This window comes from Echinops telfairi, unplaced genomic scaffold (genome assembly GCF_000313985.2).
Source record: "Echinops telfairi isolate 266 unplaced genomic scaffold, ASM31398v2 ScPeMD7_31;HRSCAF=116, whole genome shotgun sequence".
Classification (NCBI taxonomy): domain Eukaryota; kingdom Metazoa; phylum Chordata; class Mammalia; order Afrosoricida; family Tenrecidae; genus Echinops; species Echinops telfairi.
Genome location: NW_022103928.1, coordinates 24258585 through 24274304, shown reverse-complemented (window position 1 = coordinate 24274304; position 15720 = coordinate 24258585). Strand labels below are relative to the sequence as shown.

General features: G+C 39.8%; 1 protein-coding gene across 1 annotated transcript in view; it reads right to left on the bottom strand.

The window, feature by feature from the left end:
* DNAH12 (dynein axonemal heavy chain 12) overlaps positions 1 to 15720 on the bottom strand; it is a 197129-nt gene that overhangs the window by 139529 nt on the left and 41880 nt on the right. Inside the window, exons 14-22 of the mRNA XM_045290129.1 lie at positions 12665 to 12790; positions 11712 to 11846; positions 11169 to 11362; positions 10106 to 10349; positions 4899 to 5084; positions 4139 to 4339; positions 3139 to 3333; positions 1372 to 1493; positions 985 to 1267 (exon numbers count right to left, since the gene is read on the bottom strand). Of these exons, the coding sequence (XP_045146064.1) occupies positions 985 to 1267; positions 1372 to 1493; positions 3139 to 3333; positions 4139 to 4339; positions 4899 to 5084; positions 10106 to 10349; positions 11169 to 11362; positions 11712 to 11846; positions 12665 to 12790 (1686 nt within the window). The remainder of the gene's footprint in view (positions 1 to 984; positions 1268 to 1371; positions 1494 to 3138; positions 3334 to 4138; positions 4340 to 4898; positions 5085 to 10105; positions 10350 to 11168; positions 11363 to 11711; positions 11847 to 12664; positions 12791 to 15720) is intronic.

The following is a 15720-nucleotide window of genomic DNA, read 5'->3' as shown; positions in this document are numbered from 1 at the left end:
TGCTTCTTCCATCTGGGCTTTGTTGCTTCTGAGCTAGATGGCTGCTTGTTTACCTTCAAGCCTTTAAGACCCCAGATGCTATATCTTTTGATAGCCAGCCACCATCAGCTTTCTTCACCACATTTGCTTATGTACCCATTTGTCTTCCAGCTGGTGGATTTGTATCACTGGCCTTGTGTTTAGCACTCCAATACTTACCACAGTGCCATCAAGGATCCTTGTAACAATAACTGTAATGATACAAAAATGTCAGCCAGCTCATGCTCCTCTGCTAATTAAAATCCTTTGGTGGCTTTCCATTGCATTTAAAATAAAATGCTAATTCCAAAACTTCTTGCTTTTACAACCTCATTCAACTTCACTTTCTACTTTGCTCACTCGACTCCTTCTTGGAGGTTCTTAAGCATCCCTGTTCTTTCCGACCCCAGGGTCTTAATTCCAGATACCTAGATGATTTTCCCCGAGGAGCCCCAGGTGTAGTGGGTTACACCGAGCTGCTGTGCAAGAGAAAGATGGGGCTTTCTACTCCTGTAAAGAGAGACAACCTCAGAAAACCACGGGGGCAGTTCTACTCTATTCCATAGGGTCCCTATGAGTCAGAATTGACTCAAAGACAGTGAATTTTTGAGTGAGATGTTTATCCCATTTACTATCTATCTAGTTCATTTCTATTGATCCTTCAGATCTCAGTTTCAATGGCACCTCCTCAGGGAGCCTATGGCTGACCCTGTCCCACTCTAAGTGATATACCCTGTTATTTCTCTCATAACACCTTTTTGGGGTTTGCACTTAAATTACATGTTATAATCACTTCTAATAGTTTATATGAATCAGAGTGTTGTATTTTATGTTTGATATGAATAATAGTAAAGAATGGTTTAAATTATAAGAACTTTCAGTGTGGAGTTATCAGGACCCATTTAAGACCTCCTACAAGGAACGTTTGCAGCATACAGGCCACACATAAGATCCAAGGAAACCCACCAGTCTGGCCGCAGCGATCACATCATGAATACTCCGGAGCATCAGGTCTTCCACTTGAATGAGCCACTTTTCCACAGCGCCCCTGGCGGCCGACGTGGAAATGAGTGCAATCAGCTCCACTCGCTCGCCTTCAGAGCTATACATGGCCTTAATGTCCAAATTGGCAAGGAACTCCAGTTTAGCAATGCCTTCAAAGCACTTCTTTAAGTGAGGCTGAACTCTAAGGGGATCTTTGGTCTCGGACAAAATCTCTAGCATCTCATCGTTTGACAAGAAGAAAAAACTAGGAGAAAAAGCATATGAAAAAGAGATACGAACATTTTAGTTCCAATTCATCACACAACAGAAACCGCTTATCGTTTTAGAAGAATCAGTCATCCACCATACCGAGGGAAGAAGAGGCGCTTCTTTTCAAGGTATGCATTCAGGCCTTTCATAATTTTCTCCAAGAGGTCATTGCAGTTCTGCAGTTTCTCCAATAAGCCTGTTAATGACGTAGCGGCAAGAACCTAAAAGATGCATGTTTGTTTTAATTAGTGTTCACAGACTAGGTAAACATTTAATGAGACAGAATGTGAATCGATATGATTTCAGAAATGTTAAAGTACTTAAGAAAAATTTTAGTGAAGTGGTTATGTTTTTTGTAAACTCTTATAATATGATAAATCATAACTATTTTGTGTATGTATGCATGTGAAGGCAATTTATTAACACAAAATAACCAATATAAATAAACAAATAACTTTAAGATCCTATTCACAGCTGGTGACCCCAACTCTTCCATCAGGTGCTCAGGGGATGGGATAACATCCTCAATCTGCCCACTCTTTATCCCCAAACAGGCAAGGGCTCAGAGGGCAGACTGGGCCCCTGGGTCAAGGGTCTTAGTCCAGTTTCCTCCTGTGGTTCACAGTGTGATGTGCAGGACAGTGATGCCAGCTCCTTGTACCTCTGGGCCACATCCTGGGCAGCCAACATAGAGATGTAGGGTTAAGATTCAGCTCAGTCAGCATCACCTTCACCCTATCAGTCACATGCAGATGGCTTCCTTGCCAGAGATCAGTGACATGGACAAAAGTGTAACTGAAAGATGCAAAAATGTGGCAGACACCAGACATCCCCTGCTTCAGCCACCTGAGCACCAAGACTGGTGGCCTTCGCTTCCTTCTCTTGTGAGGTACCATGTCTGTGCGTGTTCTCCAGATGCCGCCACCAGAAAGCAAATTAGATATGCTTATCCAAGTGCAAACGAGAAGTTATGATGGCCATTCATAGTTTCCCTTTTCCTGCATTCTTTTAAATGATGTCTGAAATTGTTAGGTTGGTGTGTGGCTTAATTTCTATTTTTACAACTGTCGCTCATAAACTCAACCATCTACACCAATCTGCTGCCTACTTTTGTGTGGTCTGTGAACTAAGAATTGCTTCTTTAAAAAAAAAAAAAAGAATTACTTCTACACATTTAAAAAGTGGAACAAATCAAGAGGAAAATGACACTTGGGGAACCCATCAAAACTTTGTCGTCTTAGAAGGTAAGTTTTATTAGCGATCCATTCATTTATATATGACTGCTTTAGAAAGACGACAGCAGAGTTATGGAGTTGGAGTTGTAACCAAGACTATCTGTCTCTCAAAGTCCAAAATATTTACCATCTGGTCATCTACAGAAAACAACAACAACAGGTTAATCTACAGGCAAGAGTGTCTTATTAACCTGAAAAAAAAACAGCCCTGCTGTGGAGTTGATTCTACCTCATGGAGACCACGTCTGACAGAGTAGAACTGGCCCCAGGGTTTCCAAGGCTGTGAATCTTTACAGAAATTAAATGCATATTTGAAGCAGCTCCATTATATGAGGGGGCTTCCCAAAGTTCATGGGGGAAATGTAATCAGAAGATAATGGAACATGAGGTATAAGTAATGTGTGTCTTGTGGTTTGAAAATAAAAATGCTGCTTTAAAAAATGTTTTCTGAACTCTCCAGTTTGTTTACAATGGTCAGATTTTACCTTTGTACTTGTAAACTATGTAGGAGTACTAAGAGATTGGGCCTCATATTTTTCTTATCTTGAAAGTCTAGCATAAGCTTAAATGCTTATGCTAGCAGCCAAAATAAAGATTTCATCTAATGTAAGAGAGAAAATCAACATTTCACCTTTGGATCTTTCGCACAAAACCTCATGATATCCCGCCAATGTCTGTCTACTGTGAGAAACTGACGCCCTTCTTCCGGCATCTGTTGCATAATATCCTCAGAACAAAAGATGGGCTCCAAATACAGCCATTGAGCTTGTACTTTTAACCATTCATCAATTGTTTCTTGTATTCTAATCAAGCGGTCCTCCCAGGCCTTAATGGAAAGCACACTGTATTAGTTCTAGTTGTTTGAGAAAAGGTAGAAATTATAATGTGGAAAAGTGTTCAAATTTTACTCTTATTTTTAAATCAATGCAAAACAGTTCAATATCACTTATGGGTATACCACACATAGCCTTAGAAAAACTCTAGGTAGGAAGTCGGAGCTTTTCTGAAGTTATTAAAATTCACAATTAGAAATGACTGGGTCGTTACTGAGTCTAATTTCCTAACCCCTAGGTCCTCCTTCCAAGTCAAAACAGCATCCAGAAATATACTATATATACTTGAGCATAAGCTGACCCAAATATCAGCCGAGGCACCTAATTTTACCACAAAAACTGCATTAAAAATGTGCTGAAAAACTCAGCTTATACTCAAGTATATACGGTATGTTGTCCTGCATCTGTGGTTCACTACCAGAGGCAATTTGGATGCCAAACCCAGGAGACATTTGACAAATGTCTGTAGGCATTGTTGGTCAACACAACTGAGTTGTGCTACTAGTAATACTGAACACAGATCAGAAAATGCTGAAGATGGAGAAGATTTATTTTGATGAAGCTGTTTTTCTTTTCAAAATTACTATTTACTTTCTCAAATATAGTCTATATATTTCTATCAGTTTCTGAATATATGTTCTAATGTTTTACTAGAAAACTATCGAGATTATAGTCTGATTTCAATAAACTTCTTAAAAGCCGATCCAACAAATTGACCTATCCCCAGGGAGAACAAATGTAGAAAGACTGCAACTTTTTGTAATGACCAGGCCCAGGAGCTCAATATATTTAGCATACCTTGATCTCTTTTTCAAATGGCTTGATGAAAGGTGAGCCTCTCATTGTCTGGGTTTTTATAATTTGATCATCAAGGATAGTCTGAATCTCATCCACTGAAGAAAGAATACAGACTCCAGTATCACGATACAAACTTATATGAAAAGAAATATCATCCCAAGTCCCCATCATTGTGTGCATGGCTTTCTCTAATGAAAATTCCTAGAAGGAAGGAAGAGGAATAGGGTGGTGGGAGAAAAGATCTTATTGACTATAGTGACTTTCCTTAGTTAACCAGATAAGCATTTTGGAGAAATTTCCAACATCATCGGTAGCTACAGTGTATTTTTTTTAATGAGAGAAATTTTTAACAATTTAATAATTCCTAATAAGAATCAGTCTTGGAAGCAAATGTTTTGAGAATGGTGAGGGCGACAAATGCACAAAAGTGCTTCACACAATGGATGCATGGATTGTGATAAGCGTTGTACGAGCCCCCAATAAAATGAGTAAAAAAAAAAGACTCATTCTTGGTAGAGAGTCAACAAAATAGACCAAACCAAAAGCCAAACTTGCTGATGCGTAGGCCTCCAAGAGAAAGAGGAGACCCATAATGAGAGAGATTGACACAGTGGATGCAGCAGGGGCTCAGACATAGAAATGTTTGTGAGGATGGCCCAGTATGGGGCAATATTTCCTTCAGAATTCACAATAAAGCTGTTTTGAATGACAGTGTTTTGATTAGCAAATTCAAAGTATGTTAGTTGATCTTTATGTTTACCTTGCTTGCACCTGCACTTATTACTTCAAATTGATCCAAATATTGTGTAAGGTTTAATTTTAAAATTTTTCTCAGGGTACTTCCAGAGTCTGGAGTCAAGTCATAGCCTACAATTTCTGACATCTGGGCCCAGTGGCGAGGTCTCATTCCCGGATTGCACAGAATGGAGACAGTAGGGATATACTCCTAAGGATGAAAACATAAAGAATAGTAGGTCACTCACTTGACTTTCATACACATATATATTTAAGAATTAACCCTTGATAGCATAAAAATTAGAGTTCTTCAAATTATTACATTCATTTACTATCAAGTCATTGAACAGATGTAGATTCAGAGTATGTAGGATTTCAGAGGCTGTAAGGTGTTACAGGACCAGATAGTGCCATCTTTCTTCCACAGAGCAGCTGGTGGGTTTAAAACCCCAACATTAGGGTCAGCAGCCCAATGGTCATCCTACAGTGTGCCACCAGCGCCTCAGAGAGATACCAAGAGGCTTCACAAAGTTTGTGGAAGAACAATGAGATACCACCTAACACCTTCAAAGATAGCCCCATTCAAAAAATCGGAAAGCAATAAGTGTTGGAGGGGCTGTGGTGAGATAGGAACTCTCATTCACTGCTGGTGGACCTGTAGGTATGTACAGCCACTATGGAAATCGATTTGGCAATTTCTAAAACAGATGGAAATGGAGCTACCATACGACCCAGCAATCCCCCTACTGGGCATATACCCAGAAGAGACAAGAAACAAACCACGGCCACACATCTGTGCTCCAATATTCATCTCAGCACAGTTCACAATTGCAAGGAGTTGGAAACAACCCAAATTTCCATCAACAGATGAATGGATTAAAAAACTGTGGTGCATACATACATATAGGGGAGTACTATGCATCGCTAAAAAACAATGATGAACTCATGAAGCACATCGCCGCATGGGAAGAACTGGAGGAAAGTATGTTAAGAGAAGTAAGCCAAGCACAAAAGGACAAGTACAACATGAGTCCACTGAGTTAAGCTTTAAAAATAAAAATGCAAAAGGGGCATAGGGAAAAAACTACTGGATACAAACATTCCTGGGGTGAGGTCTAGGTAGTATGGCAGGGGCCAGACCAAATCCAGGGATACATATGGTAGCCAACTAAAAAGGAGGGGGTGGAAAGAAAAAAAAGAAATGGGTAGCTCAGGGGAACCATGGCCATAACCCACCCAAAGGGAGGGGATTGTTTATATCTCCACAGAGCAAAAGGGACCAGACTTCAACCCGGTGTGAATGCAACATACCAGCATGAAGCAGGGAACCAGTAGAGAGTCTGAGGGAGGGGCCGGCCCCAATCCCAACTACATGGACAGCCACCCCTCCCCCCAGAAGAATTCACTTCAAAGGACAGCACTGAAGCTACAGCTCAGGAAGAGGGACATGTCTGATCAGAACACATGGGAGCAAATGAAGGGGAGGAAGAGAGAGTGGAGCACATCCTGGCCCACCAAGCCCTGAGGACAATATCCCCGCTCAGAGCAGCCAAAGAAAAGAGAGGACCATCTGGCCAGCCCCACTACAAGACACAACATCCCTCACTGACCCATAGCCCTACAGGGAACAACAATGGAGACACAGTGTGGGAACTGCACCTGATCTGACCCTACCACACCGAGGCAAAACACTACGGGGGTGTAACAGAAGAGCAAGGGGAGCAGAGCAATGAACTCCCCAGGGAATACCAAAAATTGACTTTGGGGCCAAGGCATGGCACCACATCAGACTTGACAGGAAAACACTCCTAAAGATCAAGAAACAGACCTGAACTATTTACAGACTTTTTGTGTGTGTGTCATTGGTTGTTATTTTGTTTTCTTTTCTTTTGTTGCTTTGTTTAGCTCTGTCTTGTTTTTGTGCATAGTATTATCTCTGCAGGTCTATCTAGATAAGACAGGCGGGATAAACAATCTGGAGGTAAAATACAATGGGACAGACAGTTCTGGGGGACATGGGAGAGGAGGTGGGGGAAAGGATGTGGGTGTTAACAACTTCAGGGACAAGGGAACAACAAGTGATTCAAAATCAGTGGCAAGGAGGGTGTAAGTCTATAAGAGGCCTGGTAGGGTTTGATCAAGGTCAATGTAACCGAGAGGAATTACTGAAACCAAAATGAAAGCTGAGCATGATAGTGGGACAAAAGGAAATAGAGGAAAGAAGTAGGAGGCAAAGGGCATTTATAGAGGCCTAATAAAAGCATGTACATATGTAAGCATATTTATATATGAGGATGGGGAAATAGACCTATGTGCATATATTTATAGGTTTAGTATTAAGGTAGCAGGTGGACATTGGACCTCTACTCAAGTACTCCCTCAATGAAAGAACACCGTGTCATATTAAACTGGCATTCCATGTTGCTCACCTTCCCGACACAATCACTGAAGACAAAGCAGGTGAATAAGCAAATGTGGTGAAGAAAGCTGATAGTGCCTGGCTATCAAAAGATATAGTGCCTGGGGTGTTAAAGGCTTGTAGATAAACAAGTGGCCATCTAGCTCAGAAACAACAAAGCCTACATGGAAGAAGCACACTGGCCTGTGTGATCATGAGTGTCGATGGGATCAGGTATCAGGCATCAAAGAAAAAAAAATCATATCATTGTGAATGAAGGTGAGGATGGAGTGGGGACACAAAGCCCATCTGTAGGCAACTGGACATCCCCTCTTATAGAAGGGTCATGGGGAGGAGACAAGACAGTCAGGGTGTAGTGTAGCAATAATGAAACATACACCTTTCCTCTAGTTCTTTAATACTTCCTCCCCCCACCCCCCATCATGATCCCAATTCTACCTTACAAATCTGGCTACACCAGATGATGTACACTGGTATAGGTAGGTACTGAAAACACAGGGAATCCAGGACAGATGAACCCCTCAGGACCAGCGGTGAGAGTGGTGATACTGGGAGGGTGGAGGGAAGGTGGGGAAGAAAGGGGGAACTAGTCACAATGATGTACATATAGCCCCCTCCCTGGACAACGGACAACAGAAAAGTGGGTGAAGGGAGACAGCGGTCAGTGTAAGACATGACAAAATAATAATAATTTATAAATTATCAAGGGTTCATGAGGGATGGGTGGGCAGGGAGTGAGTGGAAAAAATGAGGAGCTGATACCGAGGGCTCAAGTAGAAAGCAAATGTTTTAAGAACGATGAGGGAAACAAATGTACAAGTGTGTTTGACACAATGGATGGATGGATGGATTGTGGTAAGAGTTGTATGAGCCCCCAATAAAATGATTTTTTTAAAAAGTTTGTGGAAGATTTTCATTACCATTTCATTCTATTTTCTACAAACTTTTAGAAGCCTCTTTGTATACCAGGCACAAACATATTCATAATCTAAGGATCATTCCCCAGAACATGGTATACCAAACCAACCATTACCATTGCGTCCATTCCAACTCCTGGCAACCCCATGGGTCATGGAGTAGGGCTTAAAAATCCCTTAAATCCACAATTTAAAGGCAAACACTAACAGAAGAGGAGGAAAATGAAAGGCAAATAGAATGTAAATTCTATGAGAGCAGAGGTTGTGACAATACCTCAGTACCTGTTCCATAGCAGACACTCAATAGATATTTGTTGAATGAATAAAATATAAAGGGGCAATCAGTATCGTTAGAAATTGGGGAAATACAGATCAAATCAAGTGACTGAGACACAGAAATGTGGTGTGCCTTGCCCCAGGTATGCCACTACTATGTGCAGAATTGTGACTCCCAACCATTCACAACTAATTGCTAATGGAAAGATCAACGGTTCCAAGTGCCAGCTGCTCCCGGGGAGAAAAGAGCTGGGGGTTTGCTCTGCCCAGTAGGGTAGCTATCAGTCAGAATCCACTCAGTGGCATACAACAGCATTCTATAAAGGGACTGGCTTCCGTGACGTCATGAAGAAAGACTGAAACATGGACCAACGTTCCTGGATTCAGCTTTGATTCTGCTTCCAAATATTTCCATTAGCATTATTCAATTTCTCTTCATTATCGCTTGATGGTATAAGGGGCTCTGCCAGGTCATCTTTGGGTCATTCTTAAGATTCATAGTCTAAGAACAACTTCTCTGGACTTAAATCCTTCTTCATCTAAGTCATAGGTTCCCAAACTTATTTGTCCTACTGCCCCTTGTCAGGGGGAAAAAAAAAACCCCTCAACACCCCCACTGGAAATTACAAACTTTTGTACCACAGCCCATACCCAGGATAAAGTGGAGGTATCTGCTTTTGCAGTCTCCCTGGCTCGTTCCAGCACACCCCAGGGAGTGGTATCACCCACTTTAGGAAAGACTAAGTGTTTCACAGACTTAAAGAATACACTTAAAACATGTTCATCCTGAAAAAAAGAAATAGTTATGATATCATACAATATTTGAATTATGCTTGATTAATGGTAATCTGTTTCATTATGATCATTTAGTTTTATCATAGTACATCATAAAAATGTGGTTCAGCTTCCAATGTTTTCAATAGGCTTATTTGGTGTTATTTTCAGTGAGGTGTCTGAACAATTTTCTACTACTTTCCTAGGGCCTGAAGAGCCCTTTGCCACAGTATATAACAAAATGTGGCTGGCTGCGTGCCTCTCTCCTCCCTAGCCCCGGATGTGGCTGCTGTTCTCCACATACCAGTGTCCCTTCATGGCGAGGGGTTTAATGATTTGGGTTCAAAAGATGAAAGGAAGAACACTCTTTCTCCTGGTCTTCACCACTTCTTCCCTATGCTGAACCCTCAGCTCTTTCACAGTGCCCATTTTTGAACCAGAAGAATGGGGGGGAGTCAGAACTCGACCAAGAGGTTGAAGGACTGAAAAAGAAATCTTAAAATCTATTTTTTTCTGATTAATTCATATCCTTACAGCTTATAAAAACAGACAAGGGACTTTCTTTCCCAGATGCAGTTCAAAATTTTCACAGAAAACTTTGACCCAGTTTGGGCTACATGCCTACTCCTGAACCAATCACTAGAGCCAGAGAGATGGTGTATTAGGATTGGCTTATCGTGGTGGGCCAGGTGCTTCCAGTAGTCACCAAATCCATTTTACACACAAGAAGACTCCTGGTATACATAAAAAGTAAGATCAGGGATGAATTTTACTTTTTATACAATGGTGACTAGAACGTTGAAAGATATATTTATAATATTAAAATATCATTAAGTCTTCTCATACCTTAAAGGTTTTTATCTGCTCCATTACTGCAGCACACATATTAATAGTAGGATTATCTTTTGGTTCTTCTTCAGTTTTCTCTTCTACCAGAGAGCGTCTTTTTGCTGTTTTTCTTTTTTCTTGTAGTTCCTTCTTTTGTTTGGCTTGGAAAAATTTCAGTGTCTTAAAAATTTCTCGAGAAAATTCATCCACATCCGCTTCCATTCCTTCCCCATTGAGGTCCAAAAACCCTCCATCCATCCACCTGAAAACGAGAGGTTTAAAACTAGTCATTCTTTCAACCATCCTGCAGCTGCTAATATGCATCAGGTTTGCAAATGGAGACTGAATAAAGGTATCGTCTCAAAATGCAAATCTGACTCAACATCTCTAATTTATGGTGTAAGCATTAGTCAAAAAACATTAGGTTAATTGCATTAAGAAGTGGATTAATTCTGGGAAACGAAAACGAGACTTTAGATGTTATATTAGTTAAATTCAAAAATCCAAACCCACTGCCACCAAGTTGATCTCAACTTAGGGCGATCCTAAATAGGTTTTCTGAGGCTGCAAATCTTTACAGGAGCAAACAGCTCCATCTTTCTCCCTTGGAGCAGCTAGTGGGTTTGAACAGTCAACCTTGTGGTTAGTAGTTCATTGCTGACCGGGTGGCAGCCCCAGGCCTAGCTAGTCAAGTTACCAAAAAGACAAACTCACTGCCACGGAGTCAGTTCTGACTCACAGTCAGACCCTATAGGGTAGGGTAGAACTGCTCCTGTGGGTTTCTAAGACTGTAACTTTTCATTGAAGTAGAAAGCCTAATCTCCCTCCAATGGAGTGACTGATGATTCTGAACTGTTGACCTTGAGGAAAGCATCCCAATCCTTAACCACTATGCTACCCAGGTTCCTCACTAGTCAAGTCGGGTGATACTTTAGCAACATTGATACTTCTCCCATTCTTGGTTCACCTTAAAGTGAGTAGATTAAGCTCTGTTTTAAATACCCAAGAAAATACAATCAACTGATAATCCCTTTCTGCCATTTACTTCATTTTCATTACATCACCAGAAAAAATATATTACCGTTTTTCCGTTCGTTGCCACTTCAAAATGAGAGTAAAAAACTTGTGATAGGGCTCGATGTTCACTTTCAGCTTCTCCAGTTCAGGGTATTTTGTCAGCTCCCACTTGAAAAGCTCCTCTTCTTTATTGATGAACTGCACTGCTTCCTCGGACTCCTGAATACGTTTCTGCAGTTGTCTAACATCTGCCACATACTGAAAGCAAATCGTTTTTGGTTTCGTTTGGTTTTTTACCTCAAGAAGCATTCAAGTAATGCTATAACAAGATTATAAGATACTGCATGATAGGTCCTTAAATTTATAAAGCAATTTTAAATAGTAATTTCACAACATTATTGCAAGAGATTCAGTTAGGTAGATCTTACGAATAGAAAGCTATGTCACAAACAAAAGATCACCTGGGCAGAAGGCCACGGCAGGCCCAAGAGTCAGGCTCTTGTTTGCCACAGTAAGATACATTACCCTGTCCCTGTGTGACTATGCAAATCTGCCCTATTTAAATCTGGGGGCCCGCCAGAGCTCCTCCCTGGCATGTTTAACCGACCTGGTGCATGCGTTCCAGCTCCGCAAATTCTGTAAATTCTTCCATGCGTCTCGATTCCTTTTCTACTTCCAACATCAGTTTCTCTCTCCTGGCTATTAGTTCACTTTCTCTTTTTTGTTTAGCATTCTCAATGAGCTTTTTCAAAGGCAAAGTAAAAATGAATACAAAATAAAAGATTGTAGATAATGACTGAGGTAAAAATGCAAAGAATAATAAGCCACTCAGGAAATAATCCCTAGATCCCCAAAGTGACTCTGATAACTCTTATTTATTAATTAGGCATTTAAATTATCTATCAGACCCCTGGGATAATAATAAAAGCTACCTATTACTGGTCACATAGCAAATACCTAACCTCATTACCACATTTATTATTATTCTTTTAGAGATGAAGAAATTGAAGTTTATAGAGTCTGAGAAGCAAGTCTGAAAGCACAAAATACTAGAAGTTGAAATCTGCCTTGGAGCCCAGGTGTCTCTGACTGATACCACTTACACATGCCCTCTCAAGACAGGGTAAATGGGCTCTGTTAGGAGTTCCTCAGAATCTGAACTCGATGCAGTCTGAGGTGAAATCGTCAACTTGCTACTTCTTTTATCTTAGTGAGATTGAGCAAGTTATTCAACCTCTCTGAGTCTCATTTCCCTCATCTATGGAGTCGGATAACAGGAGTCTGGGGACGGTTGTGGTGTTAAGTGATTTATTAACTAGAAAGCACCTCCCATGGCGCTCACTGTTATTCTGTTACTTGGAACGCTAGTTCTCACTTCAGCCTCATGACTTAGCAGGCACTGTGAGTTAAGACTTCACTGCCTTTCACCTGAACCTCAGGTTGACACATGACGTTATTTCTAAAAGGTACTTTTTAAAAGGCAAATATGTATAAAACCTAAATATGAACACGTCTCAAAACTGTCCAAATATAAGAGGACATACTCAAAGCACAACTTACCTCATCATTTTCATCAAAGATAGGATTAATTTTCCCAGGCCACAGTAGAACAGCTGCATTCAAAGCTAAGTCTTCTGGAGGAAATAGGAAAACATCTAAAAAGTAATTCATCCGGCGTTTGGATTCCTACAAAAGCAAGTCACAGATGCAGTACACTATATAGGAAGTCAAAGGTATCATGAAAAGAAAAGAACCACAACTTTCTACTTCTTCTCATTTTCAATTTGACTCAGATTATTAAGTGGTATTTTCATACCAGCAAAAATCACGAGTATTTTAATAACTGTATCATATACTTAGCTTTGTACCATACAATTGCCTGTTTCTATGTGGGAAATAAGTTTTGCTTTTGTTTTTGTATTTTAGTTTTCACTTGCAGTTGACTTACCATAAAGGTATTCTTGGTCCTCCTTGTATGTGAACTGAAAAAGGTGATCAAATGTGTACCTTTTGTTCTGCAACCCTTTAAGCTTTCTCTTTCTACTTATTTGTTTGCTTTTTAAAAATTTTTTTTCTTTAAAATCATTTTACTGGGGGCTCGTACAACTCTTATCACTACCCATTGTGTCATGCACATTTGTACATTTGTTGCCATCATCATTTTCAAAACCTTTTTTTTCTACTTGAGCCCTTGGTGACAACAAAGATTTTAAATGTCTTATTTTGTTATGTGCCTTCAGTAACAGTATCACCTTTTACTTAGTAAACAGTAAGTACACAGATCAGAAAAACAAATTTTTGAGAGTGAATGGCAACATGGGAAAAAACCTTCAAAATCAATAGACAGACCTGGTAAAGAAGCAAATATTGCTCCCTTCCTTCAGCTTTCAACAGGAGCCCTAATGGCACCCTGGTGAAAGCACTCAGCTATTAGCAGAAAGGTCATTGACTCAAACCCACCAGCTGTTCTGCAGGAGAGCCAGGTGGCAGTCTGCTTCTGTAAAGACGTCCAGCCTTAGAAACCCATGGGAACAGTTCTCCTATGGACTGCAGGGTTGCTATGAGTCAAAATCAATTTGATGGCAGTGATTTATGATTTTCACTGACCAAACTGTATTCTTAAGACTCGAAATACAAATTCAAAGGCTAAGATTTTTGGCTGGCTGGCTTATTTCCATTACATATAATATGTGTCAATATAACTTATAGGCCCTCTCTCTGGGTTTAGGATCGAGTTGAGAATGCCTGCTATCACGCACTGATACCCCATATTGCACTAAGGGCCCAACTGAGAATCCTGTGACAAGGAAAACCAAGGTTTCGAAATATGTAATATGTGTGATTAGGATAGAGGTAAAACTCTTTATTTGCAAGTTATATGATGGCATATGTAGGCATTTCACAAAAACTATTCAAATTAACCAGATAAAAATAAATTTAAGTTAATATGTAAAAATAAAAATTTTAATTAAGAAAATTTAGAAAGGGTGTTAAATGTTAACTTGGTGTGTAAGCATAAATTGTATATTATAGATATATTCATGAGTCTAGGCTCATAAATAATTGAATAAGTTAGTAAAGAGAGTGGGGGAGAGAGACACGTCTTTCATGCAGAAGAATTCCACATGAACTGTGTCGACAGATCACCCTCACGGACAGGGGTAATAACCACCAGTTCCTCACTGTGAGCTGCATGCGTAACTTCTGCACACAGAGTCCAGCATGTGCAGAGGAGGCCCGACAAACTGCTGCAGCCAAGGGACCTAGGGCAATCTAAACAGTCAAAATCAGCCAGGCAAGCTGAATCCTTAATATAACGTGATGCAAAGGCACTTCACCTCTCTGGTTCTCCTTCCCCAAGCCAGTCTACTTATGGAAAAAACATCAGACAGATTTCAATAGATTAGAGCTTTGTCTGGCCAGTGCATCTTAAAACCGTCAAGGGCAATAAAACAGCAAAAATCTGAGAAACCGTTAGCGCTAAATGCCTGCAGACATGAAAACTAATCATAATGTGATTTCTTCATCGGGATCCAGGAGCAGAAAAGAGACATTGTGCAAATATTAAGGAAATCTGAGTAAGTTATGCATGTTAATGAATAATGATGTGTTGATATTGGTTTATTGTTACTATGATTAGGTGGCATCAAATTGGTTCCATCACATACCAACCCTACGCAAAACAGAATGAAACACTGCACAGTCCTATTCGTTGTGATAAACGTACCATACTAGTGAAGGTGTTAGTGATGAAGGAACTGCAGGGCCGTATGTAGAAACCCTCTGAATGTACTCTCTGCTTAATAGTTCTTTAAATCTAAACCTGATCTAAAAACAAAAGCTACTAATTATTTTTCAATGAACTGTGTTTGTATCAAGCAGCAAATAGAAGATGAAACATCTTAAAGATACTATATAATGTAGCACCAGAAATTATTAAGCACCTAAAAATCTATCTAATAAAAGATGGCTCTAACAAGAAAATGATAAACCATTGATGTTAAAGAGATTCATAGAGATACATCACAAACTGGAAGACTTCATAATGTGAATGCATCAATTCTCCCCTCATGAAATGTATAAAACTGATTCTGAAATTAACATTATAAAAAAGCTAACATTCTGTAAATTTATTATCAACTCAATGACATTTTACTCAAAATCTTAACACATGATTTATGCAATGTGATAAGTTGATTCTAAAATGCATAGGAGCATTCTAAAGGTCAAGACTAAGCAGAAAGCTTGATTAAGAACAGAGTAAAAGGACAGTAAGAGAAGTGCATGAATACATGCACAAGGATGTATTCCCAGCAGCATTGCTGTAAATGCAAAAGTAAAAAGAACCTCATAATGAATATTATGCAGATATTCATCAATTGTAAAGTAAAAAAATTTTATATAGCTATACCGTGGACTATTAGACAACAATGAAAATAAACAGGTGGGTTAGCCTGGGTAGACTAGAGAAACAAATCCATTGACACACGTATATGTATAAGAAAGAGATTTATATACAAGAGCAATTGAACACTGAGAAAACATCCCAGTCCAGATCAGGTCCATAAGTCCGATATTAGCCTATATGTCCAACACCAATCTATAAAGTCCTCTTC